Source organism: Lacerta agilis, chromosome 10, assembly GCF_009819535.1.
Source record: "Lacerta agilis isolate rLacAgi1 chromosome 10, rLacAgi1.pri, whole genome shotgun sequence".
NCBI classification, from domain to species: domain Eukaryota; kingdom Metazoa; phylum Chordata; class Lepidosauria; order Squamata; family Lacertidae; genus Lacerta; species Lacerta agilis.
Genome location: NC_046321.1, coordinates 44463667 through 44489225, shown reverse-complemented (window position 1 = coordinate 44489225; position 25559 = coordinate 44463667). Strand labels below are relative to the sequence as shown.

The 25559-nt window shown below is 42.7% G+C and overlaps 1 protein-coding gene across 1 annotated transcript; it reads left to right on the top strand.

Moving 5' to 3' along the window:
• The first annotated feature begins 698 nt into the window (after window positions 1–698).
• Window positions 699–20227, top strand: RASSF3 (Ras association domain family member 3). The gene is made up of 5 exons (XM_033162098.1): window positions 699–906; window positions 13999–14106; window positions 16028–16295; window positions 18435–18550; window positions 18795–20227. The coding sequence occupies exons 1-5, from the start codon at window positions 796–798 to the stop codon at window positions 18942–18944; spliced, it is 753 nt and encodes a 250-aa protein (XP_033017989.1). The 5' UTR covers window positions 699–795; the 3' UTR covers window positions 18945–20227.
• Window positions 20228–25559: the final 5332 nt, after the last annotated feature.

The following is a 25559-nucleotide window of genomic DNA, read 5'->3' as shown; positions in this document are numbered from 1 at the left end:
TTTTAAAATGTAAAGGTGTCACCCGCTTTGCTGACACCTGTGTGGTCCTTTGAAGCTCTGACACCAGTATTCTTTTGTGTGCTTTTGATAACTGCCAAGGTGCGTCGGACCAGATTAAGTGACACCCTTTGTGTTCTCTTAAAAGAGATGAGCTCTTCTGCAACTAAGGAAGCGCCCTTGACAATGAGGGCCATTTGCCAACCCTTCAAGCGCTTTTGCAAGAATGCGCGCCTATCAACACTCGCTATCTCCGACGGATATTAGCTCACCCAGCCGGCCTCGGCCGAAACTTTGGTGACGAGGTGCCCAGAAGCAAACCGGCGCTTGGGGAGGAGCACTAACTTATCTCCGCAGGAGCTTGAGCACAGGAAGCGTGGCCTTGTCTTTCCCGGCTCACCTGTTGCAAGGCGGGAGCGAGAGGTCGCAGTCCCCGCGCGCGAGCCGAGTTCCTGAGGGAAAAGGGAGGCGAGCCAGAAGCTCCCGCCCAGCCTCAACACAGGTGGCGGCTCAGGGAAGCTGCCCAGTCGCGGCCACTCGGGGGGGAAGGAAGGAGGAAGGAGGGAGGAGGGCCCGGCTGGCTGGCTGGCTGGGCAGGAGGCGGCGCTGCCTCCGCGGAAGCGCGTCCGAGATAGCCGGCCTCAGTGCGCCGCCGGCGAGGCTGCGGCGCGCAGCGACCCACGGGACTTGTCCGCCGCCGAGCTCCGGCCTGGCGGGTCTCCATGCGGTGGTGGCGGCGGGGACGCCCGGGCCCCCCTGCTGCTGCTGCACGGACGGCGCGCCACGGGGACTAGCAGCATGAGCAGCGGCTACAGCAGCTGGGAAGAGTCCGAGTCGGAGGAGTTCTTCTTCACCGCCCGCACCTCCTTCTTCAGGAGCTGCCCCGCCAAAGCCAAGCCGAGTCTGCAAGTAAGCGAGGCGCCCGTCCGCCCGCCCCCCCATCTCCCTCCTTTCGCAGGGCGGGAATCCTCCCTGTCCCGAGCAAGAGCGCCTTTGCCCTGGCCTGACCCGCAGCAGGCCGCGCCTTCCCCGGCAGCCCCACGTGCTCTTCCCAGGCTCTCTCTCTGTCCCCGCACCCCACGCCAAACTAAGTCCCGGGTCCCTCGTGGCGCTTCCCCCGCTCCTTCCCCAAGTTCCAGCGGGACCTGGAGGGTGTCGGGTGCCGCTTCCGGATGATCGCAGAGGGAGCAGAGTCCAGGCAGCAGAAGCATTGGGGTGGGGGGGGGGGTGGGGGACTCGAGCCCCAAGGTTTCTCTCCGCACCCCCGCGCCAGGCTGCCGGTGAAACTGCACGTGTGGATTCCAGCCGTTGGGCTAGCTCGAGCAGCGTTGCTACGACCTTTGGTTGTGAAAAGCGTGCTTTTTCAGTAGATTAACTTCCTCGTGAGCCAGAACTTCTCCAGGCGGGAAAAAAAAAGATCTCCCATGATGCGACCGGGAAAAAGAGAAGTCTGATTGCTCATGCGTTATTCCTGAAACCGCATGGTCTTGCAGCCACCACTCTTCTGCAAACCGTTGTAGGATTTCTGGGAAAGCGCATAAATTTTAAAAAAACTATAGTTCCCTGGGAGGTAACGGATTTTTTGCCTCGTCTTCTCAGCCGCACCCCGGCAATCATAATCAATAGAACTCTTTTTAACACACTAACGGAGCCTTAACTGGGGTATAATCTTCCCTTCATAATGATGTGGAGGTTGTCTGTGTCTGCTCCTAAGTGGTTTTCAATATCCAGGGATTTTTAATAGTTAGAAAGTACTGTACAAATAGTTTTTAAAATTGCTGCACTTTATTTCTGTAAAACCTTATGCACGTGACACAGGTAGTTGTATTTAAATGGGAATTTACATGGAAAAGGCCTTCAACTAACCAAAACATTTAAAAGACTTTTACCCCAAACTCCATGCATGGAGTGTTTTACAAATATGATGCTAGCACACTATTCTAAACGTGTTAGAAAAATAGTACATTTTTAAAACACATGTCAGTTGTGTGCATCACCTGCTTCTCATATGGCAGTGTTGCATTTAAATTTGGACATCATAAACTCCAGGGTTCTTTTTAGGGTCATTATGTGGAGGTTATTTTTTTCTCCTTCACAAAATAATTTCAAGAATGCATGTCATGATTTAAAATGCAGTGGTGGTGATGTGGTGTTCTAAATGCTTTGAGATTCTGTTAATAGACATCTAATATTTTGCTATTAATTTCTTAAAGCTGTTAAACTAAGTTTAGCTGGCTGTGATCTTGTTAGAATTGCAGGATTTCCACCTGACTCTCAGGGTGCCAGAGCTTTTGTCTTCTGCATAGTGGAATGATAATGGAATAAGGTACTGCCAAACTTTGTGTTTTGAAACAGCAGTTTCAGAGAGGATCAGGGTGACAGCAGTGGTTAAGAATTCAGCTAGTATTACCGGTAATTCCTGGGCTTTGTACATCCTAAGGTGTAAGGATAACCTTGTCTTGTCAATATGTAGATTGGCTTTGGCTATTCCTAAGTGGTTTTCAATATTTAGGGACTCTTAATAGTTGCTAGGAGATTGCTGCAGGCAACATGTTGCAGCATTCCTTATGATGTCAACAGGGCAGTGTTCAGCCTTCACTCCTTGGCACTGATTCAGAAACACAGTCGGTGATTAAAAAGTGGGCATGAATAGGCAGATAAGGAGTATAAGCAACACACTGCATTTAAGTTGTATGTGTCCTGAGTGTACATACTGTTTTATAGAGTAACATAAGCAAGAGTAGTCCATCCTCCAAAGTAGCTCACATTCTGAATTTACCCTAGAGGACCTAAAGAAAGTTAGGAGGTTGATAGGAACAGCAAAGGTAACAAAGCAATGCAGTGTAGAAAAAGCAAAAAGGAAGAATAGCTGAGGATGAATGCTAGCAAATGCAATTATGGGGTTTATTTCTGTTGGGGAATGAGGACTAAAGAATTGAGGTAAAGGTTTTGAAGACAAGAGCAGGCTGTGAGCTGTGATTTGGAAGAGAAAAGTGGCACCAAGCAAATTTGCTTGGAGGAAGCTCCAGGCATAAGACAAACTTTGGGCTACAGTAGGTAGAATCACTGAAGAGGACAACAGGTGTTTGGGTAGTTGAGGTTGCCCAAGTTGGAGGAAAGAAAGATTGGGGCAGAGACACAGTGGAAGAACAAGGAGTGTGGAAGCTTTGTGAACTAGCAACACAGAATTCTGGCGGAACGAATCGAAATATGAGAGGGACAAAGTGGATTTTACCGAAGATTATGTCTCTTTTTAAGAATTGTGGACTAAGCTGATCTTTTCCTCTTCCTTTAAACTTGGCATTTGATACATCTGTGGGAGAGAGTTGTGTGTCAATTGCTGGAACTCCCACTTTGACTAAAACATGTTGATACCCCACTAGTCATGCAGAGAAAGTACAGTGGCCTTTAGTATTGTGTGGTTTGTTATAAAATCTTCAAAGCTGAGGATTTTGGTTTCTGTATATTATACTTCTCAGGTTAGAAGCCTCTCTTGAATGCCTACTGTGGCAGAAGAAGTAAAAACAATAACAAGTACTGGTATAAATATGAAGACCACATAAAACAACGTAAAATACCAAGAGCAGAAAATACTATAAAACAGATTAAACCCATATGTAGCATTTAGAATCTAAAACACCTAGGCCACCAAAATGATAGCGTGAGTGCTTCAGAGTGAGCTATGCTGATATTCTATACTTTTTTTAGTGCCTGACCTGAGTGATAAGGAGATTAGTGTCCTATCTTTAGTGTGGTACCATATTGGAAGTGCTCTGAGCTCTTGCAAAACTGCTTTATAAATATCTATTAAGCCCTACAGTTTGTATTTGGCACAGATTGTTTATGTGGCCAGGAACTGGGGTATAATAAACTGATTAACTTAGAATCCATGAGCATAATACTTGTCCTTAAATATGTTGAGACCAGTGGAACCGTCTGCTTCCTCATTACTTTTATAACCCCTCTTTTTTGTCTAGGAAAGTTTTTAAATGTTTAATGCTGTATTGTATTTTTAATATTCAGTTGGGAGCCACCCAGAGTGTCTGGGGAAACCCAGCCAGATGGGCAGGGTATAAATAAATAAACAAAAAAATAATAATTATTAGTATTCCTTCGTGGAGCTTAAGGGAGCATACATGGTTTGTGGTCTCCTCTTCCCCATTTTACCCTCACAACTACCCTGTAAGGTAGGTAGGTTAGGCCTAAGTAACAGTAACTGGTCACCAAGTTCACCCAGTTGCTTCATGGCTGTGTAGCTACAGCTGGGTGGGGTTTTGAAACCTGGCCTTCCAGGTCCTAGCCCAACATTTTAACCTCTAAACCACACTATTTCCTAACACTGATTCTAGAACAAATATTTGAGGGTTGCTGCATTTCTGAAATAATGCTGTGGGGTAGTGGGAAACCTGTTACCTTGCATTTGAGGTTCAGTTCCTGTAAATCTGGAGTGGAGTTTTTTGTCGACATTTTTTTTTTTTTTTAAGTTTCTATTGATTTCCTCATTTAGAAAGCTGATGAGTTTCCTGGTAATTGTCAAGACTATGGTTGGAATTACTTGTGAATTGCCTCTCCTTCCTGTTACTGGCTGTGTTTCAGTTAGCTACCGGTACTTTTGCTTTCATAGAAATCATAGGTCAAATGCGCATAGGTCACAAATCAACAAGCTGTGAATTATGCACCCCCTCCAAGCCATAGTTTGATTCCAGCTTGGAGGGGATTGTGGAAACCATAACTTGTGGGTTTGGGTGTAATGGCAAAGGGCTTTCCATGGTTTAAAAAAATAAATAAAAGTGTGTGCAAGGGGAGAGAGAAAGCAGAAGTGTGTAAAGTGCAGGAGTCTGATCCAATGCTCAACTCTGGATTGACACTTCTGTACAGTATTTGTGAAGCAACCCAAAGTATGTCATCTAGGCCCTCATTAGATTTGAAAGCTACTTAACAAAAGCACACACCCTTGCTTTTGTTTGGTAACTAGCGTTTATAATTAAAGACTTGGTTTGTTCTTACCTGATCAGGTGTATGGCTACTTGATCCATACCCAGTGAGCCAGACACATAATATAGGTCATGTTCAACACATCAGTGCAAAATCTGTTGAAGGGGGGCTGGCAGGGAGCATCTAGGGTGAACTGGAACCTGGTTGTGCTCATTGCTGCCACTGGCAGCAGCGCACATTGAATCATTCTGAGCATGTTGCCAAGTGAAAAGACCTTTGAGTCAAAATAGGCTTTGTGCTCCTTGCCTGAGCAGCAGCAGCAGCAAACTTAGTTTGTGGGTTGTTAGTTTTATGAAAAAAAATCTCGTCTTGTTTTGAGTACATACAATGAATTGTTTTTGTATTGCTTAAGGTACATAGAAGGCAGGGAGTTGTAGGGGGGCCCCCTTTGTTCTTAGTAAATAAGCAGGCATGCGTTGCTCCTGCAGTTTGCGTGCCTGCATATCCCTTTGGAGAAGGGGACAAGCACATGGGCAATGAGGTCAAAGGAAGCAGCAAATGTAAGTCTCTCCACCCATCTGCTAGCAATTTAGCTGTACTTGCAGAGCTGGCACTGCACATTGTTGGCATGTTTTATTTCCTGAGGCATCTCCCTCTTTCCTTCTCTTGGTCTTCTGAAGTTAAAACAAAGATAATTCTCAATTTAAGGCAGTTTGAGACTGGTATATTTTTCAGATTTGACAAAGAAAGAAAAGAGGCTACCTGTGTCTGAGTGTAGGGATGCCGTCATAATGGCTATGCTTCCATTTCACATGCGTTTGGGCTTTGTGCTTTCAGCATTTCAACATGCTATCCTTATATACTGCATGGATTCACATTTAATCATATGGTCTCCCACAGCTGACGTAACCCAGTGTGCTTGTCCAAGTTATGGGTGTTTTTACTAAATGAAATTGTTATCTTTGTCCAAGAATTGTGTCAGATTTCCTGGTGTGGACATTTAGTGCGGTATTGCATTGTGTGTAGCCCTTTTGGGAGTTGGTTGCGGTGGATAAGCTTAAATATTTAAGCATAGCATCTTGGCTCTGCTAAGATACCAGTTTTAACAGGCTGCTCTCTCCAATGACAGCAGCTGCTATTCTATTAGGCTGTGAGAAAACAAGAGGTTGGACTTCAGGACCTCTCCAGAACTTGTTGGTCTTTCCAGCACAGCCCATGATTTTTCTCCAAATCTTTCCAGTCTACCTGGTTGCTACAAGAAATCTGTAACTAAGAACTTGTATCTGAGTTTGCTTTTTCCCTTCTTCCCACCCAGTCATTTTTCCTTTGGTGTTATGTCTGTTTAAGATTGTGAGCCTGAAGATAGGGGCTGTCTTATCACTGATGTTTGTGAGCTGTTCTGGGAGCCTTTTGTGGCTGAAAAGCGAGATAAAAATGTCCAAAGTAACATTTATATTTCCTTTTTCTTAATTGGGCTGTTAATGTTAATAATATATGTCCCTTATTCTCCTTATATGTTTGTATAAATTTTGACAAAACTCACAGGTTGGATGTGGCACTTCCTATTAATCCAGGTGTAGGTGATAATTTAAGGATTTAGAAGGCGATTGGGCCGGATCCGGCCCCCGTGCCTTAGTTTGTTTACCCATGGTATAGATGCTAAAATAACTATCACTATTGCTTCTACATATTTCCACTCTGAGATATCCACAGTAATTGTTTTAAGCTTGGCAGAATGCTGTTTACATTCCGTTTGATCTTGCAGGACTTTTTCTATGTTTTGATTAAAAATGCATTTTCCCTCTATACATAATCCCTTTTCTGATTGTATATCTGCTCTTTTAAAGCTGTGTTCCCTGGTGTGTATTAGAACCTAATAGTTACAACTAAATCTGAAGATGTTTTACTGCTCAAAAATAATGTTATAAATGGAATTGCTCCGTTATCAATAGGCAAGTGCAGTGTTTGAAACTCCCATTGTTCTAGGTGCATTTTGCGACAGGGAATTTCATTAGTACTGAGCTCTGGGCACAGTACTGCGCCTAAGATTTCAGATTAAAACTGCAGAGTGGAAGAAGTCAGAACAGGCATAGGCAAACTCGGCCCTCCAGACGTTTTGGGACTACAACTCCCATCATCCCTAGCTAACAGGACCAGTGGTCAGGGATGATGGGAGTTGTAGTTCCAAAACATCTGAAGGGCCGAGTTTGCCTATGCCTGGTATAGAACAACCTTCTTGTGTTACCATTGAAGGAGTGAATGTGAACTTCTACATGAGTCTCCCCCCCCCATGAGATGGATAAACTGAATGTGGAAATTAATCGATATTCTTTGGAGGTATAAAAAAGAGTTGTGTGTAATTTTTTGTGTGCTTCTGCCCCAAGACCTTAAAATCCCAACAGCATACTCTTTATTCTGATTTCTCAGTATGTAGATTATATTTTTGAAGTCACGTTATGATGTTGAGGTGCTGTTGAATAATACAAAGTGAGCACACCAGGCTGGATGAATGGAATTCTCAGCTGATGAGCTAAGAATGGTCACAACACTTCCTGACGTGCTCGGAATTGTTTGCTAAAAATGGAACACGCTCAAGGTACAAAGTCCGAGATCCATGGCCCGTAGAGAGAAAATGTTGTTAATGCTGTGCTGGAATTAACCACAATTATCAGGTTGAACTCCCTAGTGCAGTTGTTTTCACTAGCGGCAATGTATGCAATGGAATGCTAGATCAGATGGAACATAACTATCTCACCTGGGGCTCAGCCAGCTGAGCTGAGACAAGGGTAAGGCCCCAGGGAGGAACCAGAGAGGGGGGACTTAGGCTGGATGCTAAGCTTAAGTCATGTGACCTGATGACCGGGCATATAACACCACAGTGGTACCTCCGGTTGCAGATGGAATCCGGAGCTCCAGTCAGATCCTGAGGTTTTCGCAACCAGAGGTGCCTGTTCTGTGCATGCGTGCGGTGCGGTACAGCGGTTCTGCGCATGCGTGTGCAGTGAAACCCAGAAAAATACTTCCGGGTTTGCCTCATGCGTATCCCGAAGGATACATAACCAGAGGTGCGCATAAGTAGAGGTACCACTGTATTTTAAAAGCTATTTTTTCTCCCTGCCAGGCTTAGGCAGAGCAGCAGGTTTGGATCTGGCATAACTTTGCACCAGCTTTTCGTGCATAGGATTGCTACCTAAATTGGTGACATCTAATTTGAAATTCTTTCTAAAAGAGCAGTAGCACCTATGATTTAATTTAAAAAAAGATAGTGAGAAGACACAAAGCAAAGATAACGACGGAAAGCAATTAAAAACTAATCTTTAAAACTCCACTCTGCTTTAAACCAGTATATCTGGATATATTGTTGAGAACTGATTATTTTGATTGGTGGAAGAATATTCTTGTTTTATCAAATCTTGATAAATGGTTACTGGGTGGTGGTGGTTTTTTTTTTTAAGACTTATTATTCCACTCAGGGCAGAATAGTGTTGTGCTATTGGGAGCTTTATGGCATTTTTACCTTGAAATCTTAAAATTTGTCTTAAAGGATGGGTGGAGCAGCAAATTTCCCTGTGACTGCGATTTCCTGAGCTTACAAACAGGGAAGCTGCTGTTCAAAAAGGAAGAAAGTGTTTGAAACTTGAATTACAAAGTCAACGCAACACTATTCCCTGCACTCTTAAGAACAAAGCCACTCTCGCTGTGCTTCCTGATGGCCTCTTTCCGGAGCTAGTAGAATAACTTGTTTATTTACAATCTGATCCAGTGGCTTGCGTCCAAAAAGCAATGTGTGGGTACACGCATGTGTGGTTTTGTTTTTCTTCCAGTGCAGTTCAAAGAGCATCCTTTTTCGTTCAAGGTGAGTTAAATGCATCCAATTGCTGCAGGTTCCATTCCTGCTGGTGCATGTAACTATTATTTAAAGCTGATATTTATTCCCCACCCCCCCAATTTTGTTTAAAAGTATTTCTATTTCTTCCCTGCATTGCAAAGGGATCCCAGGATTGGGAGTGAGGCGGGGGCTAAGTAATGCAGCCCTTGGTGGTGGTGGGGGGGACCCAGACACCACACGGTTGGTACCAGAGCAGATACAGGGAGCAGATTACTGGGAATCAGAATCCCAGGTAAATGAGGCAGGAATCACATACAGCGATTTCTGCTCAGGATTGGTGCATTGTTCTCACTGTGCACAATGACTTGAACAGAGGTAGCGTTTTTCCAGCCCCTTTTGTATTTTCCAAAATACAAGCTGAAACAGAGAATAAGAGTACAACTTAGAGCACGTAGACATAGTGATAGTTACATAACAACCGTATGCAGACAAGAAAAGCTTGTATCAGGATCTGTGCATGATCACAGGGATTGATTCAGATGAGCACCGTTGTTTTCAGGGTGGTAGTCTGAGGAAACGTGGATTCTCAGAGGGGAAGTTGATGATACTGCTTAGAGATGCGTCGTGTATCGTTTTGTCAGCAATATGTGAGTGTGCAGGGCTGGGCAATACCTGGCTTTCAGTGTCGCGATATATCGCCAAGCTTAAACATCTCAATATGCTGATATATCACAGTGTCAGAAATAAGGATGGAACTACGGTATGCGGAGACATTGGCCGGCTTCACGATTTTTCCTGCATTGTGATTTTTTTTTTCATAGCGCATGCACACCCACCCATGATTTGCAATATATGGCCAGGTCAAAAACTGTGAAACCGATATCACGATATGGACTTCAAACAATATACAGTGGTACCTCGGGTTAAGGACTTAATTCGTTCTGGAGGTCTGTTCTTAACCTGAAATCGTTCTTAACCTGAAGCATCCCTTTAGCTAATGGGGCCTCGCACGCCGCTGCTGCCCGATTTCTGTTCTCATCCTTAAGCAAAGTTCTTAACCCGAGGTACTATTTCTGGGTTAGCGGAGACTGTAACCTGAAGCGTCTGTAACCCGAGGTACCACTGTATCGATAATATCACCCAGTCTTATTAGTGTGCTATGGAAGCTCCTGGGTGTTAGTAGGGTGTCTCATTGAATAACACAGAAGAACATCTGGGCCTGCTGCAGTCAGACCGGATCCCCTATCCTCCTATGATGGAAAGGAAAGATGTTGGCTATTCTGTTTTGTGAGTATTTGGATCCTGGTGTATCTTCTGTATTTCATAAATATTAGCTGCTTTGAGGACTCTGATAAAAAAGCAGGATGTGAATGTACCAAGTCAGTAAACATCCTTGTGAAAGTCTCAAGTGTTGTGCTGCACCTCAGCCAGTGTGGTTTAGTGGATAGTGTTGATTCATTGCTTCGTTTAGGGGCAGATCTCTCTCTTAAAATGTCTGCTACCCTGAATCCTAGTAAAATGTGATGAAAACACTTTCAGAGTTCTAGTCCAGATTCATTCTCTCTCTGTTTCCCAGTAACAAAATACCAACTGGTAAATTATTCATTTACATACCAAGTTCCAAGTTTTCTTCTTTCTTTTTACAAATCGACACAAGGTCACATGGGCCTGTATGAAAAGTATATTCCATCAAAACAAAACCCTTTATTCCATTGTAAATGGATGGGTAACCTGCTGTGCCTTTTGCTGTAAATCAAGTGCCAGGAATCTAAATGCTATTCTTGCAGCTTCAAACTTTAAACAACCTACTCTGTTTAGAACTGGGTTGTGTGCCAGCAGTTAAAGCACAACCATATAGGGTATGGCAAAACTTGTGGTTTTGGAGTGAGAGCATGATAAACGTGATCGGTTACTTTAGTATCGCAAGTACATATAAGTCTCTCGCATTTGTACTCTCTCACATACACAGGCATACAAAAAATAAATTGTGTTATATTTTTGGTTTTTGATGGTTCAGTTTTCTGCAGTAGCAGAAACTTGCACGCTTGTTTGCATGAAACAAGGAGCAATAGCAGCTGACTGGCCTTCCTACAGGGTCACAAAACTAGCTTGCACATAAACTGGTTTTGATAACTGATTGTGTGTGTGTGTGTGTGTGTGTGTGTGCATGTTAGGGCCGGGTGGCACCTGGTTTTCAACATTGTGATATATCACCAGCTAAACATTGTGAAATACCACTATATTGCGATGTCTGAAATACGAACGGAGGTTTGTAGAGGCATCAGGCATGGTCTGGCTTCACGGTTTTTCCTGCATTGTGATTTTTGCCAGTGCCTGCTCTTGTGATTCGCTGCTCCCTGCAGGAGGCAGGGGAGAACTGAGCCACCAGAGTTAACATGGGCTGCAGAAATTGAGAGCATTGGCTGGCTTAATGGGTTTTCCCACGTTTCGATTTTTGTATGGGACACAGACTCACACACATATCATGATTCGCAATATATTGCCAGGTTAAAAATCATGAAACCGATATCTCAATATGGACTTCAAACCAGTTATGGATGATATATATTGATATATCGCCCAGTTGTAGTGTATGTGTGTGTTTAATAGAAACATACTGATTGATTTATGCCTAGGGCTTGCCGATCAGAAGGTCGGCGGTTCAAATTCCCGCGACGGGGGTGAGCTCCCGTTGTTCGGTCCCAGCTCCTGCCCCCTAGCAGTTCGAAAGCACGTCAAGTGCAAGTAGATAAATAGGTACCGCTCTGGCGGGAAGGTAAATGGAGTTTCTGTGCGCTGGTCTGGTTCGCCAGAAGCGGCTTAGTCATGCTGGCCACATGACCCGGAAGCTGTCTGTGGATAAACACCGGCTCCCTCGGCCTATAGAGAGCGAGATGAGCGCCGCAACCCCAGAGTCGTCCGCAATTGGACCTAATGATCAGGGGTACCTTTACCTTTAATGCTTTTTAGATCAACCTGCTTAGTTGCTTAGAGCATGCCAAGGTTGCAGGTTTGATCCCCGTATAGGACAGCTGCGTATTCCTGCATTGCAGAGGTTTGTACTAGATGATCCTCCACAGTTCTATGATTCTATGAAAGGGTCTTGATACACACCCAGCAGCTTAAGTGGAAGCTTTCTGTTTGGAAGAGCAATGGCCTAGTAACCATTCCTGGGTATGTTCTGAGTATTTTGATCCTGTGTTAGATATGCCTGATGAGATGACTTTCAAGTGAAGGCAATTAAATAGACGTTTCAGTTCACTAAAGTTGAGAGCTGCAATAATTTCAGGCTATATATGGTGTGTTCGTGCAAATAATGGAAGTGTATTAATAACACCAATTTTCCATATGGGTTGAGAGCAAATGCCCTCTGAAAGATATCCTGCTCTTAGGGAATGTATTTGCATTGGATTGTAAATATGCCACTTGGAGAAAGCTGTTTTGGGATAAGAACTTACTTTTTTTTACAACTAGGTTAAAACTAACCAATGGAAATCTAGTAAGGGCTAAGCTGGGCCCCCCTCCTGTGTAAATAGTAGCTCTTCACATTGCTTTTTGGTTATTTGTTGGCCATGGTCAAATTGGGGTAAGGAAAATATACCCTTCCTCATTTAAGGATTAATCTTCATTTCAAGAATGGTTCAGTTGGGGTGCTTGTCTGTTAAAGGTTTTCCCCCCCGTCAATTCCTTGAGAATAATTTTTTTTAACATCTTCAGTTTGTGTCCAAGGAACTTAGGGACATTTTGCTCTCACACCAAGTTTGAGCAGGTTTGCTCACACTGTGAGCTTTATAGCTAAATGGGGATTAGAACTGGGCATTAGGAATTCTGTCTCTTCTTCTCCCTGCCCCCCCCCCCAATTTCCAGTGACTTCTGTACCACATTAGCTCTCTGCATAACAGTTGCCATCCAATGTTAAATGATTCAAAGTAAATCAGTTGCTACATGCTCAAACTCTGCATAGCTTTGGAGAGACGTATCATGAAATAAGATGCCTTGGCAATAATTCTTTTCCATACAAATAGTGGACAAGTGAACACAATTACATTTGGGCATGCTTTGTTTCAAAGTGGTTCTCTTAAAGGTAAAGGGACCCCTGACCATTAGGTCAGTCGTATCCGACTCTTGGGGTTGCGGCGCTCATCTCGCATTACGCCGAGGGAGCCGGCGTATAGCTTCTGGGTCATGTGGCCAGCATGACAAAGCCGCTTCTGGTGAACCAGAGCAGCGCACGGAAATGCCGTTTACCTTCCCGCCAGAGCGGTACCTATTTATCTGCTTGCACTTTGACGTTCTTTCGAACTGCTAGGTGGGCAGGAGCTGGGACTGAGCAATGGGAGCTCACCCTGTCGCGGGGATTCGAACAATCGACCTTCTGATCAGCAAGCCCTAGGCTCTGTGGTTTAACCTACAGCGCCACCCGCGTTGTCTTAAGTGCACCACTTTTGCTGGTGCTTTGTATTCTGCAATGTGAATATTGCAGTACATTGATTTCAGATTTCTTTGGATGAGACAGAAATCATTTCTGCATCTTGTCCAAAGCCCATAAATTCATTTTCTAGTCTGGTAGGGAGTCAGACAACATGGAAGCATGATGATTAGATATGTGAGTGACTTGTTCTTCCACTCTCTGGGTATGAATCCATTTGGTGTCCATTGGCTTGTGATTCATTTGGATGTTTCTTTTAACCGACTAGCAAGGGAGGCATAGTTTGTTGATTTCTCTCAGCAGGAAATCTCAGGAGCTGATTTTCAGGGATGCTAGGGAATTCAGGGGAGTGAAGGAATCTGCAGAACACCTGCTATATGGTCCTTTTGTGAGCATAAGGTCATCAATCCAATTCCACTTGCTGCCTGCTCCTAAGCCATTCATTGAAAGCTAAAGGTTGATTCCACCATGTACATTGGACAATCGCATCCACAGCAGACCTTCAAAGCGCTACTATACCACTTTAAGAGCCACAGACAATTTTGGGAACTGTAGTCTACTGGTCTCGTAGAGCTACAAATCCCAGCACCCATCAGAAACTACCACTTCCAACAATTCTGTGACACAATAGTGCTTTAAATGCATGGTGACCTAATTTGGAATACATACATTTACATTAAAACTTTTGTACATCACCTCTCGTTTTTAAAACCTCTAGTTCAGTAGCTAGAAGTGCTCAATAAGTATTAAGTAGTAGTATATATATATTTTTGGTATCTTTAAAACCATCAAATCTGTTTTGCTTTAGGATGTTCAGAAAGAGCGAGAAGCTCACACTTTTCTCACCAAAGAAGCAATCAAGGAAAAAGTCCAGACGTACAATTCAGATGTCACTGACAAGCTAAAGATGACATTGGTAAGACTTTGTGTAAAGTTTTTTTTTTTTTAGTTTTGGGGTGCGTAGTGGCAACATCAAATCACCACTGTATGCTTTGGGTATATGGACTTGGACAAAATATACTTATCATCATATAACTTACTTCACACACCCCCATTCTATGTATTTGTACTTAAAATATTCCTAAACACTATATAGCAGAATGGTGCTAACTTATTGGTTTGCAGTCAAGGAGGGGAAAATGAAAACCAGCAAATTCAGCATATGCCTTAGTTAAATCCAGCAGTGTCATGGATCTTCAAAAGTTCCAGTTGATTTAGTGTGCTGGAGCAAGGAAGCTAGTGGGTACTTGCCCTTGGGATCATGGGACACCTGTTCTGCAAGAGCTGCACACTGCCAGTTTGTTTCTGGGCACAAGTTGATGTTTTGAAAATTAACCCTTTAAAGCCCCTACAACAGGGGCAGAGAATGGGATCTGGCTGGCAGGCCAAATCCTGAGCTCCCCTACCCCTTTCAGGGCCATTTTGACATGCCCTAACAATCAAGGTGACCCAACAAGCCATACTTTGAGAGCAAACTCTGCTTTGTGTAGAGATCGGTAGTGCAGCAGATCTCAGCAGGCATTGCTGTAGGCCCCAGTCAGCTGATTGGCATTCATGGCAAGCTCACCCGCAGAGAAAGATCTTTTGTATTGCCAACTTGAATTCAAAGGAAGAATCAGGGGTGTGCTTCTAATTTGTTTTCATTTTAGCTGTGGCTTGAAATTCCCCTGTGCTTGACGTCATAGATTCTATGAAGCATAGGAAAGATGTTTGTGCTTTGTCTCTCTCCAAGACCTGGTGGACCTAATTTGATCTGTGGCCTGGCAGTTTCCCCACCTTTGCCCTAAAAGGCTTGGGCCCAGGTTACTTAAAGAGCACACTGCCTTAACATCTGGTGGAGGGGCCTTTCTCTACGTTTCATCAACGATGGAAGAAAATTTGAATGTGGCTTTCAATGGCCGCATTCCGTTTTATATCTGCTTGCCCCACAAAACCTGGGTGGTTCCCTTTCTTGCTAGCTAGTAAACACTTTAAAAGAAATTACTGTATATACTTGAGCATAAGCCGAGGTTTTTCAGCACATTTTTTGTGCTGAAAAAGCCGCCCTCGGCTTATACTCGAGTGAGGCAGGCGACGGCTCCTATGCCTGCTCTTGCGAGCGGCGGGCGAGGGACAAGCGTCGAGAGAGGGCAGGCATAGGAGCCGACAGCGGCAAAGGCGGCAGTGGAGGCAGCCGAAAGCAGCCCTTTTGGGCTGCTACTTCTGCCACCACTGCCAGTGGCAAAGGCGGTGGAGGAGGAGGAAGGAGCAGCCGAAAGAAGCCCTTTCGGGCTGCTGCTGCCTCCTCCGCCGCAGCTGACAATGGCAAAGGCGGCAGAGGAGGAAGGATTGCTTTTGGGCTGATGCTTCTTCTGCCGCCTCCGACACACGCACACGCACTCCAGCCCACCAGGAGGTTTGTGGTGTGGTGAACTGGCTTCCACTCGAGTCAATAAGCTTTCCCAGTTTTTTGTAGTAAAACTAGGTGCCTTGGCTTATATTTGGCACAGCTTATACTCGAATATATACAGTATATGCCAGACAGTATAGAATTGGAAGGGGCCCTGAGGATTATCCAGCCCAGCTCCCTCCAGTACAGGAATATACAGCTGTCCCACATGGGGATCAAACTTGCAATCTTGGGATTATCAGCACCATGCTCTAGCCAACCAAGCTATGTCTGCATCTGCTTCTGTTGTGTTGGGGTTTTTATGTTGATTTTGTTGCGACATTGTGATGTGCAAGCATTAGAAAGAGGGGGGAGCAGAAAAATGGATGTATGGAAACGTATCTGATCCTTGAGCTTCTGGTTATTTTGAAAGAACTAATCCTATAGTTTTTGTGTTTTTGTATTCTAGCACTCCAGTGGAGTATACACCGGCTTCATCAAAGTTCAGATGGAACTGTGCAGACCCATCACGGTACGGGCTCCCGTGAATCCCGGGAAGCATGCCAACAACAACTCGGAGACAGCTTTTTGCTTGCCTAACGGCTACACAAATACCCTTCACATCAGCAGCACCAACACGGTTCGTGAAGTTATTGAAGCTTTGCTCAAGAAGTTCATGGTGGCTGATAACCCTGCCAAGTTTGCGCTTTATAAACGTTGTCACAAGGAAGATCAAGGTATGCTTCTAAATCTTCTGAATGATCAGGGTGGGTGAGTGAGAAAGAAAGAAAGAGTTTCTGCTTCATATAGTCACTCTGTACTCTTAAGACTTGGGGAGTAGGGCTCCCTGGTTTGAAGTCCCATCTAGCAGAGGTTTTCAACCATTTTGGGTCCATGGCTCCCTTGACCAACTACATTCTTTCTGCGGCACCCATGTGGGGCTCAGGAGTCCAGTTATGTCACCCCTTGCCTGCAGAGCCGCCAGCCCCTCAGCCCCTTTTGAACACTTTCCCTTGTGAAGTGTTCCCTCAGCCTCGTCTCCTCTCCTCTCAGGGCAGCTTCAGCTGCCACCCCTGGTCTCTGAGCTGCCCCTCCCCTGCCCCAAAGAGAGGTGTCTCCTCCTACTGCCCCACAGGGGCCTGGGAAGCACCCCCTGGCCAGCCTTAGAAGCACCATTCACCTGTGGAACTTGTAGCCAAGGCTGCTGCAACAAACAGCTTTGCAAGCCTTTGGGAGGTAGAGATGAGAGAAGGCAGCAGAGGAGGGAGGGAAGGAAAGAGAAGAGGGACAGAGTTGCCCGTGGCACCCCTGACCATCATTCAAGGCACCCCAGGGGGCCATGGCGCACTGGTTGAAAACCACTGCCATATAGTGATATCAGTTTCATAATTTCTGACCTCCCAATATATTGTGAATACTTACATGTGTGTGTGTGTGATGCAAAAACCACAATGTGGGAAAAACCATGAAGCCAGCCCATGCCTGATGCAGCCTCTACAAAACTCCATCCTTATTTCAGACATCGTGATATATCAGTTTATCACAATGTTTACCTGGTGATATATCACCACGTTGAAAACCAGGTATCACTAGATAACAGAGCGCTAGAGTGTGTTGGTAAATACTTAGATTTATTCAGCTTGATGGATTTTACTGCAGTGGGCTGTAGTACATAAGAAGTCACAGCAAAAATGTGAGTGCTTTCTACTAAGGCAAAATCATCCCATACACAACCCATAGATTCCCTCCAAACACTGTTTAGATCAGCCACATTGCACTACTGTATAGGCCGACCTGTTTACATCTAAATACTAGGCCTACTAAACACAACATGCTCTTGAATCATCTTTTGAAAATACATTACCATCTTTCTGTTTAGATGGTGTATGAATTGAAAAGCACATAAATAATATTGTCTAATAAAATCGCATACATTTGCTACAAGACTCTTAAATAAGCAAGCAATGGAGCCATAAACCAGAACCATAAAAGATAAAAGAACTGAGTGCTAGTTTAAGTCAGCCTTTCTTATATTCCTTCTGAAACTGCATAAATGTTCTTGTTTTTGAAAGTCTCTGGAAATTGTTCTCGCTACCCTTGCTGTTGGGCCACCACTGAGAAGGCTATCTTGAATGCTAAATTGCTTCACATGCCAAACAGAAGGAGCAAGATTTCATTCCAGTGCTTAGGAATGTTCACCTTAGATATACTTGAGTCTTGGCTGTAAAATAAAGTGGTTTGGTTTTTTTAAACCACAAGTTGCAGGAAACTGCCATTCACTGGTTGAACAGTAATGATAACTTGAGGAAAAACACTGCTAGTGAACTGCTCACTTCTGGTGTAACAGATTTCCCCGCCCCCCGATTGCAATGTACACTGTTGACAGTTTTGTGTACAGTGGTACCTTAGTTTGTGAACAGTCTGGTTTGCATACATTTTGGATTACAAACACGTCAAACCCGGAAGTGCGTGTCCCGGTTTGCAAACTTTTTTTGGATTACAACCCATTTTTTTATTACAACCCATTTTATTTTGGAGGCCCCATTGGCAAAAACGTGCCTTGGGTTACAACCTGTTTTGGTTTGCGAACGGACCTCCGGAACGGATTATGGTTGTAAACCAAGGTACCGCTGTATTCTGAATATGTTTAAGTCTCGGTGTTTTGCTTAACGTTTTCCTTTTTTGCTTTGGCAGTTGTCATTGTTGCTGTGCCTCACGTAATGAACTTTGCTTATAATTCTCTGTTTGTGCAGCAACATTTGAGGTGGGGGGAGGTGTTTTTTGTGTGTATATTGATCTAGTTCTAGTCCTAGCTCAGCAGGAATTCTGTATGCATATTTACTCACCTCCCCTTTTAATCTCACACTTTTTTTCAGTGTATATGTGCAAGCTCTCAGAAATTGAACATCCCCTTTATTTGCGGTTGGTGGCAGGCCCAAGGATGGACATGCTGAGTTTTGTTCTGCGTGAGCATGAAACTGGAGAGTTTTTGGTAAGTTGGCACCTCTGTTTATAGCATCAAGCAGCTTGGAGGGGTTCTTGAGGGTTTTCAAGTCCTACTTTTCCACTGCCAGTATTTTGAGCTATTTCCCAATTGACGTTTGTCAAGTGTACTACTCTCAGGCTCTTTTGTAGACCAGAGAAGGACCTGTTTTGATACCAGTTAAAATCCAGTCTGTACTTTTAAGATTTTTAATCATCTACATGCTTTTTGTAATCCCCCTTCCCCTCCACAGTGGGAAGCCTTTAGCGTTCCTGAACTACAGAACTTCTTGCGTATACTGGACAAGGAAGAAGATGAGCAGCTGCAAATCTTACAAAGACGCTATGCAGCATACAGAGACAAACTTGAAGAAGCCCTTGGTGGAGTCTGGAAACCAGGTTAAAATGGGGCCAAAGAACACTCAGGAAAAATGCAAATTACCAAATATTGCATAGCATGCCAACCCCAGAGCCAAGAGCAAGAGTACCTGTCTCATTAAAACATGTGACTCTTTTTTTTGTTATCATACAGGTGGTTCTGTAAATTTGACATACTTTTACATCTTGCAGGTAGCAGCAAAGGGAATTTGCAATATTTGCAGACCTGTGTTGTGTGCGTACTTCACGAGTCTTTTCAAGATTGCATCATGCTAACTGTGATTGTATGATGAATCTTGTTTTCAAAGACCCCGTGAAACACGAGACGCTATGTGCTTTAATTATAATTTGTAGCTTTTAAAACTTAAAGGGGTGTGCAAGTTAGATTTTATTATAAATCTCAGCTCAGTTTAGAATAAGGATTAGCACACTATTTGATACCAAAATTGATTTTTGCACTACCTTTCTTCTGATATTTTTGAAATACGTATTATTTTTAATTGTAGAAGGGATGAACAATTGTGTTCCAAATGTTATGCAGAAGGTGTTGAAGTAGCCTGGGCTGGAGAAGGTAGAGGGGAAGTAGAAAAGAAGGTAAGGGAGGAGAGAAGTGAGAATGTTGGAACAGGAGAAAAGTTGGTTAGTGTGTTGTAAAGACGGTTGAGTGTTTATGCTGATTAGTATTACTGAAATTAATATATTCAGATGCTATTATTGAGAGATAATTTACTAAATACAGTAAAAGCTGAATTGCATAGAGGCTGTGTGCAACCAGCACACACTTTAGTCACAGTCTTGCATGTGCTGTTAAAATACACTCGAGATTCTTGGTTGAGGTTTTCATGAGTAAAAACAGCATTTAAAGAATTAATCCACAACTGTTGCAATGCTGAAAGATGAAGTTGCATTGATCTCAGCACAAAACTTTGTACCTTTGCGTAGAAAGAGGCGAAATAGTGCCATTCTCCTAGTTTTATTTAAAAACTCAAGGAAAAAAGAAAATCCTTCTGAATAGGAGGGAAAGTAGCTTTGCGCTGTGAGCAACTTGAGCTATCTCTGGTTTGGTTTCTGTGTTTAAACTATACAAGTTTTAAAAAACTGACTAGGATTCTGTATGCTGCTGAACCATGGTAAATAATTGGAAGAGGAAGACTATTGCGTTTTCACTGTAACTATTTTTTCCAGAACTACCGTATTTTTATCTAAAGTATGTAAGGTGTAAATGAAATCAAAGAAATGGTTGTGCAATTCAAACCTTTATATAAATGTATCAAAAGACTTTCAAATTTATATTTGTGGCCACCCAGGGGGGAAAAAGATTTTGGTTTGGAGTAACTTTTAATTTATATAATTTAAGGAATCGTGAGCAGCAACCATTCCCCCTCCCTTTGAATTATTTGGGCATTAATTTTGAAATTTCTGAGTAGTATCTGCCAGTTGCTGACACCTGGTGGGGAATATATGCAACTCCAAGACGTATGTTCTCTTGGATAAGTGTGCCTTTTAATTTTTTTTAAAAAAACTTTGGCTGCTTATTCCCCTCAAAATAATTGAGGTTTGAGGGAGAGGTTCTAATCTCAGACTTGCCAAGACAATCTTGATATATTAAATGGTTAGCAAATAATTTAAAAGTAGAATTAGGTATCAAAGGCATATCTTATTGGAGATTTTATTATTATTATTATTTCATGTGTAATACTGTAGTGCTTTGTGCGTGTCTTACTGTTTTTACCGGAGACCTAATCAAGAGTCACATAGGATAGTGGTGCAGGTTATGCGTTGAACATCAGTTTTGGAATTATTTTTCTACAAAGGCTATGTGTCACATTATTGGAAAGGTTTAGGTGTTAACTGCTCCTTTGTGCCAGCCACCCAAAAGCCTTTGCAGAGGGAAGTGTTAACATTTAAATGCTTCTTATAGCACACATGTTGGCCAGTTGTGTGCAAGGGTATATACCCTGCCAGGGATACCCCGTTAACTGGCAGAGAGTGTACACTTTGTGCGCAGCGGCGCAATCCTCTTAGCAAGATGCATCAAACATGGCTTTTGCATAAAGCATCGTCACAGAAAAAGATTTTACACTAGAGCAGAGCGGAAAGTTAACCACTGAGCCCTTTCTGCTAAAATTAGGGGTTCAGAGGGTAGCGCCACCCACTCAAAAAACGGTGGTGACCCCCCTCACTTTTTTTTGCTCCTTCCACTGCATATTTATTTGCCCCATCTTTTGAGTGCTGTTTCTTTGTTTCAGAATGGCAGCTTTTTCTTCCTCTAATAGGAAGGAACTGTCTTGAAGCCAGATCAGAGTGACAGCAGGAGGGCTCTGCTTCCTGCTTGCACGCTGGTTGTCTTCCTGGGTTAAGTCAGTGGAGTAAGGGAAGAAAGCTCCATGTCCCACCCCCCCATTTTGGCCTCAGAATGTACACCAACAGAGCTAGGAAGCAGTATTTCCTGTATGCAGTGGTAAGTCCTTTGGAAGAAATGCCATTGGCAGGGAGAGTGAACGTGCTGCTGGCAAGTCGGAAGAAAACGTTACCCTTATTTGTGTTCGTATTCTCATGTGCACAGTTCCAAAATGGCTGCCCAACTTGGATGTGGCAAACTGCCTTGCATCTGGGAGCAGCTGAATTCTAAACTAGCCCCTAGGATTCACTTATTTCAATCGAAACTCATAAAAAAGTTGATGTTTGGAATTTTAATATTAATCAGGTTGCTTGAAATTTAAATACTGTATTTCAGTCTAGAAAGGACAATCTACAAGTATGTGAATCTTAATTTTTATTTTTACTTGAACTTGGTGTTTTCCTTACCCCTACATCTTCTCTTGGTGTGTTTTATGAACTGCAGGAACAACAGAATTTATAGTCCAAGCAGTCTCAAGCTGAAAACACACTGGTTACTATAGGTGTTTTGTTTTGCTTTTTTTAAAAAAAAAACACCCCAAAGCTTCAAAAAATAGGTCAGCGTTGATCCAAAGGTAGGGTTTTTTTTTTGGTAGGCTTTAATTTTGTGTTCTTGTCAGGTTCTTAATCTGTCAAAGATGCATTGCAAACTGTTTTATGTTTTGACTTTGGTAGTAGCTGACTGGAGGGTGATGTGGAAAACACTGAAAAAAGTTTTTCTTTTTTAAAAAATAAACTTGTACTATTTATTTTGAATTTTTTTAAATAGGGAAGACTTAACGATTCCCTTTGAAGTTGTTATAGCAAGTTGTAATTCCATCATTAAAGCTGAAGTTGACACCAATATGGATGTTTCCATTGTTTAATTACTGGTTTAAGTTTATAGTACTTCCAACTACAAGTTAATGGCAACAATCTTTGCTAACTTGATGGGACATCACAACAGCATTATCCTGAATCAGCACCAGGAATCTGACACCAGCTAAATTTCCCAAATATCTCCAAGGGTAAGGGGTACAATATGTACATTATTCTTGTTGTTTTTACAATTATACTTCCACATGCCAGAGATGGATAGTGACTTTCCCAGGACACAAAATTCTGCTATGTTCAAGGATAAGAAAAAGCAAACCATTATGCTCATGTTCCAGCAATCGGGAAAATTCCTTACAAATTCAAATCACGCATCCTAGTAAAGGCATAACCAAGCCTGCAGCAAGTATTCGTCGCCATGGCCCATTAGAATCTGAGAGAGTTATCATATTGTAGATGTTGCATATTATCACAACCCCTTTCTACTTTGAGAAACTGCAGGGCCTGCATTTATCCAAAATTGTTTTTCAGGGCTCTAACATGATGCTATAACATCTAATGAAAACTAACCACAGACCTCCTTCATGGGTTGTAAAAGATCCATCATTGCTGCTGGAGTCTTTAGAGCTTTATTAAGCGAGAACAACCCAACTGAAGCTGGAGTTCTGTTTCGAAAGTGAAGCAAATTAATGATAAACAGAATTAAACCATGCTGAAAAATAGGTTGGTGTGCTGTAAAGTGATTTCTCATAGTAATCATCATGAAAGAGAACACATGGCATTCTGTATAGTTTCTTTATTCAAAATCTCACTTCAGAAACCACTAAACAGGTCTGTAGCTTGGGATATCTCTCTGCACTAAATGTTATAAGATAATTTGTAGTGCTAATTTCAGTTTTCCCCCCTGAGGTTACTTTATAGGTAAAACTACCCATTTCCACCAAGGGTGGTCATTGGGTGTTAGGGTCCCCCCTCCCCTATTTAACAAACAAAGACATTTGAATTTATTTATTGAAGTGTTTGTGCTATTTATGCCCTGGTTACAAGCACATTAGACTACTGTCTTGTGCACTAAATGTTGTCTTTTAAAGATGATCTGGGAGCTTTAACTCAGGGATCAGCAAACTTTTTCAGCAGGGGGCTGGTCCACTGTTCCTCAGACCTTGTGGGGGCCCCGGACTATATTTTGAAGAAGAAAAAACGAATTCCTATGCCCCACAAATAACCCAAAGATGCATTTTAAATAAAAGCACACATTCTACTCATGTAAAAGCACGCAGATTCCTGGGCCGGATCCGGCCCCTGGGGCTTAGCTTGCCTGCCCATGCTTTAACTCATAGAAAACAGCTGCTGAGTTACATGTGCAGGCTAAACAATATCTTTCTCAGAGGAACATAAAGGACATATTCTGCACCACCTATTCTGCTTTCAAAGAGCCAATGAAAGTGTTGATTGTTATCTTTAAAGTCTTAAATGGTTCAAGACCAGGTTATTAGAAGGGCCGCCTGCAGCTGTATCTTTTTATTTTAAAGCAGTTATAAACTTTTTTTTTAAAAAAAAACCCCTCTTAAGTGGCATTCAAGACCTTACAATGGTAGCCCCATCTTTGTGGAATGTGCATTTGGCCTCCTTGTTTGCAGGTTTTTTTAATGGCCTCAAATACCTTATTACAGTCCACTTTTAATTAATGGACTGGATTTTTAAGCTGCTGCTACTGCTTATTTTGTATTTGCAGGGGATTGGGGGGTCTGGCTTTTAGTTGTTTTATGCTGCTTAGTTTTGGATTTTGTGTTTTTTGTATTTGTTATTGCAGATTTTGTTTCTCCCCAAAGCCTGTTTTCTCAGTATTCAAGCATTCAGTTTAAAGGCAAAGCCTAGTATCAACCTTTCCATGATATTCAAGACAACTTTTTACTCGAGTTCATGGAGCGTTGATTCCAGTTTTTGTTTGAACCATTCTGACAAACAGAAAAGTGCCATTAAAAAAAATCCTGTTCCTACTATTTTGTCTGTAGAACACAAGGCCCCATAAAACAGATGAAGTGTTAATTGTGTTTATGGAAGGTTCTTAAAAGCACTTCAAAGGGAGTCAGAACTGTGCTAATGGCCACAGAGTGCAACACTTGTGTAATTTCAACACAGCATTGGTCTTGTGTAGCTGGGTGTCCTGTCCCTTGCTGCCAAGCGGTGGATGCAGGATATTTTATTTGCAGAATTTTAAGCTGTTCCTCACAAAACTAAATCATTGTGTCGTGATCACCAAATAGATACGTCACTCAACAATTCAGATGTGTGTACCTTTAATTTCAGTTCATCACAAACAATTATTTGTTGTACATAAATTTAATTATTGAAAAGTGCAGCAGTAATACAGGGTCCTTCAAAGGGCACTTTCTAAAAAAATTGCTATGATTCATGAGTAAGAAAACTAGCATACACAGTTGTCATACAGCTACACTTAAAGGAAAACTGAACAGAAAATGCCATGGTTTTGAGCAGCATTACAAACAACATTTTACTGGGGTTTTTTGTTTTGTACTGATCAGGATGGATTTGGTGGTGTGGGGCCTAAGTACAAAAAGAACCTACCTAGTACAAGCACTTATAAAACCCTAGCAATTACATGCAGTGACTGTCTATTTGGTGAGTTACATATGAACAGACAGCTTTCCAGGATAACTTGCCTTTTGGCCAAGAGTTGTTTTTTAGCAGAAACTTCTGAGATGTTAGGGCAGTGCTGTGAAACATTAACGAGCTCTGAATTTTTTTTGATAGGTTCTGTTAATTGAGCTAGAAGTTGTTTTTCTCCGCACAAGAGAGGTGAGCTGTGGAAAAAAAATCTAATTAAAACTCCACCAGTCAATGTCATGAGTAACTCTATGCAAATTGGCTTGCTGGGCAGATTCATTTTCTACTGCATAGTTTGCTCCCACATCACTGCCAAGCAGCTCCCAGTTTAGCAATGTGAATGTTACCGTCACATTTTCTTTAAAACTAATACTGTGTAAGGCCTCTGTTGGTATCCAACAGTTGGACAGCGTCTTCATCGTAAAGTGCAAACAGACAACAATAGCTAGAATCTTACAGAATGGAAACATACAAAGAAGTGATTAGATCTGTGTGTGGGGCTGTGTGTTACTTTTAGGTAAATGCTTAGGCGCAAAGACTGGTTAAAAGTAGGTTTCTGGTGGCTCTTTCATTCTTATGATTCCACTTGGCATCAAGTTCAAAGCAGTCTGTCTTTCCCATGCCAACATTGTGCATTGAGACATGATCGGACTTCCTCTCCCTGACACCTTCAAAGCTCCCCCAATCTCCACCCAGAGCAAATTTTGGGGTTGTATGGGGTTCTACAGGTGGAGGAAAATGGAAAGTCCGGTTTGCATGAACTTTTTGTGGAGATTGCACAAGTTGTGTGTGTGTGTGTG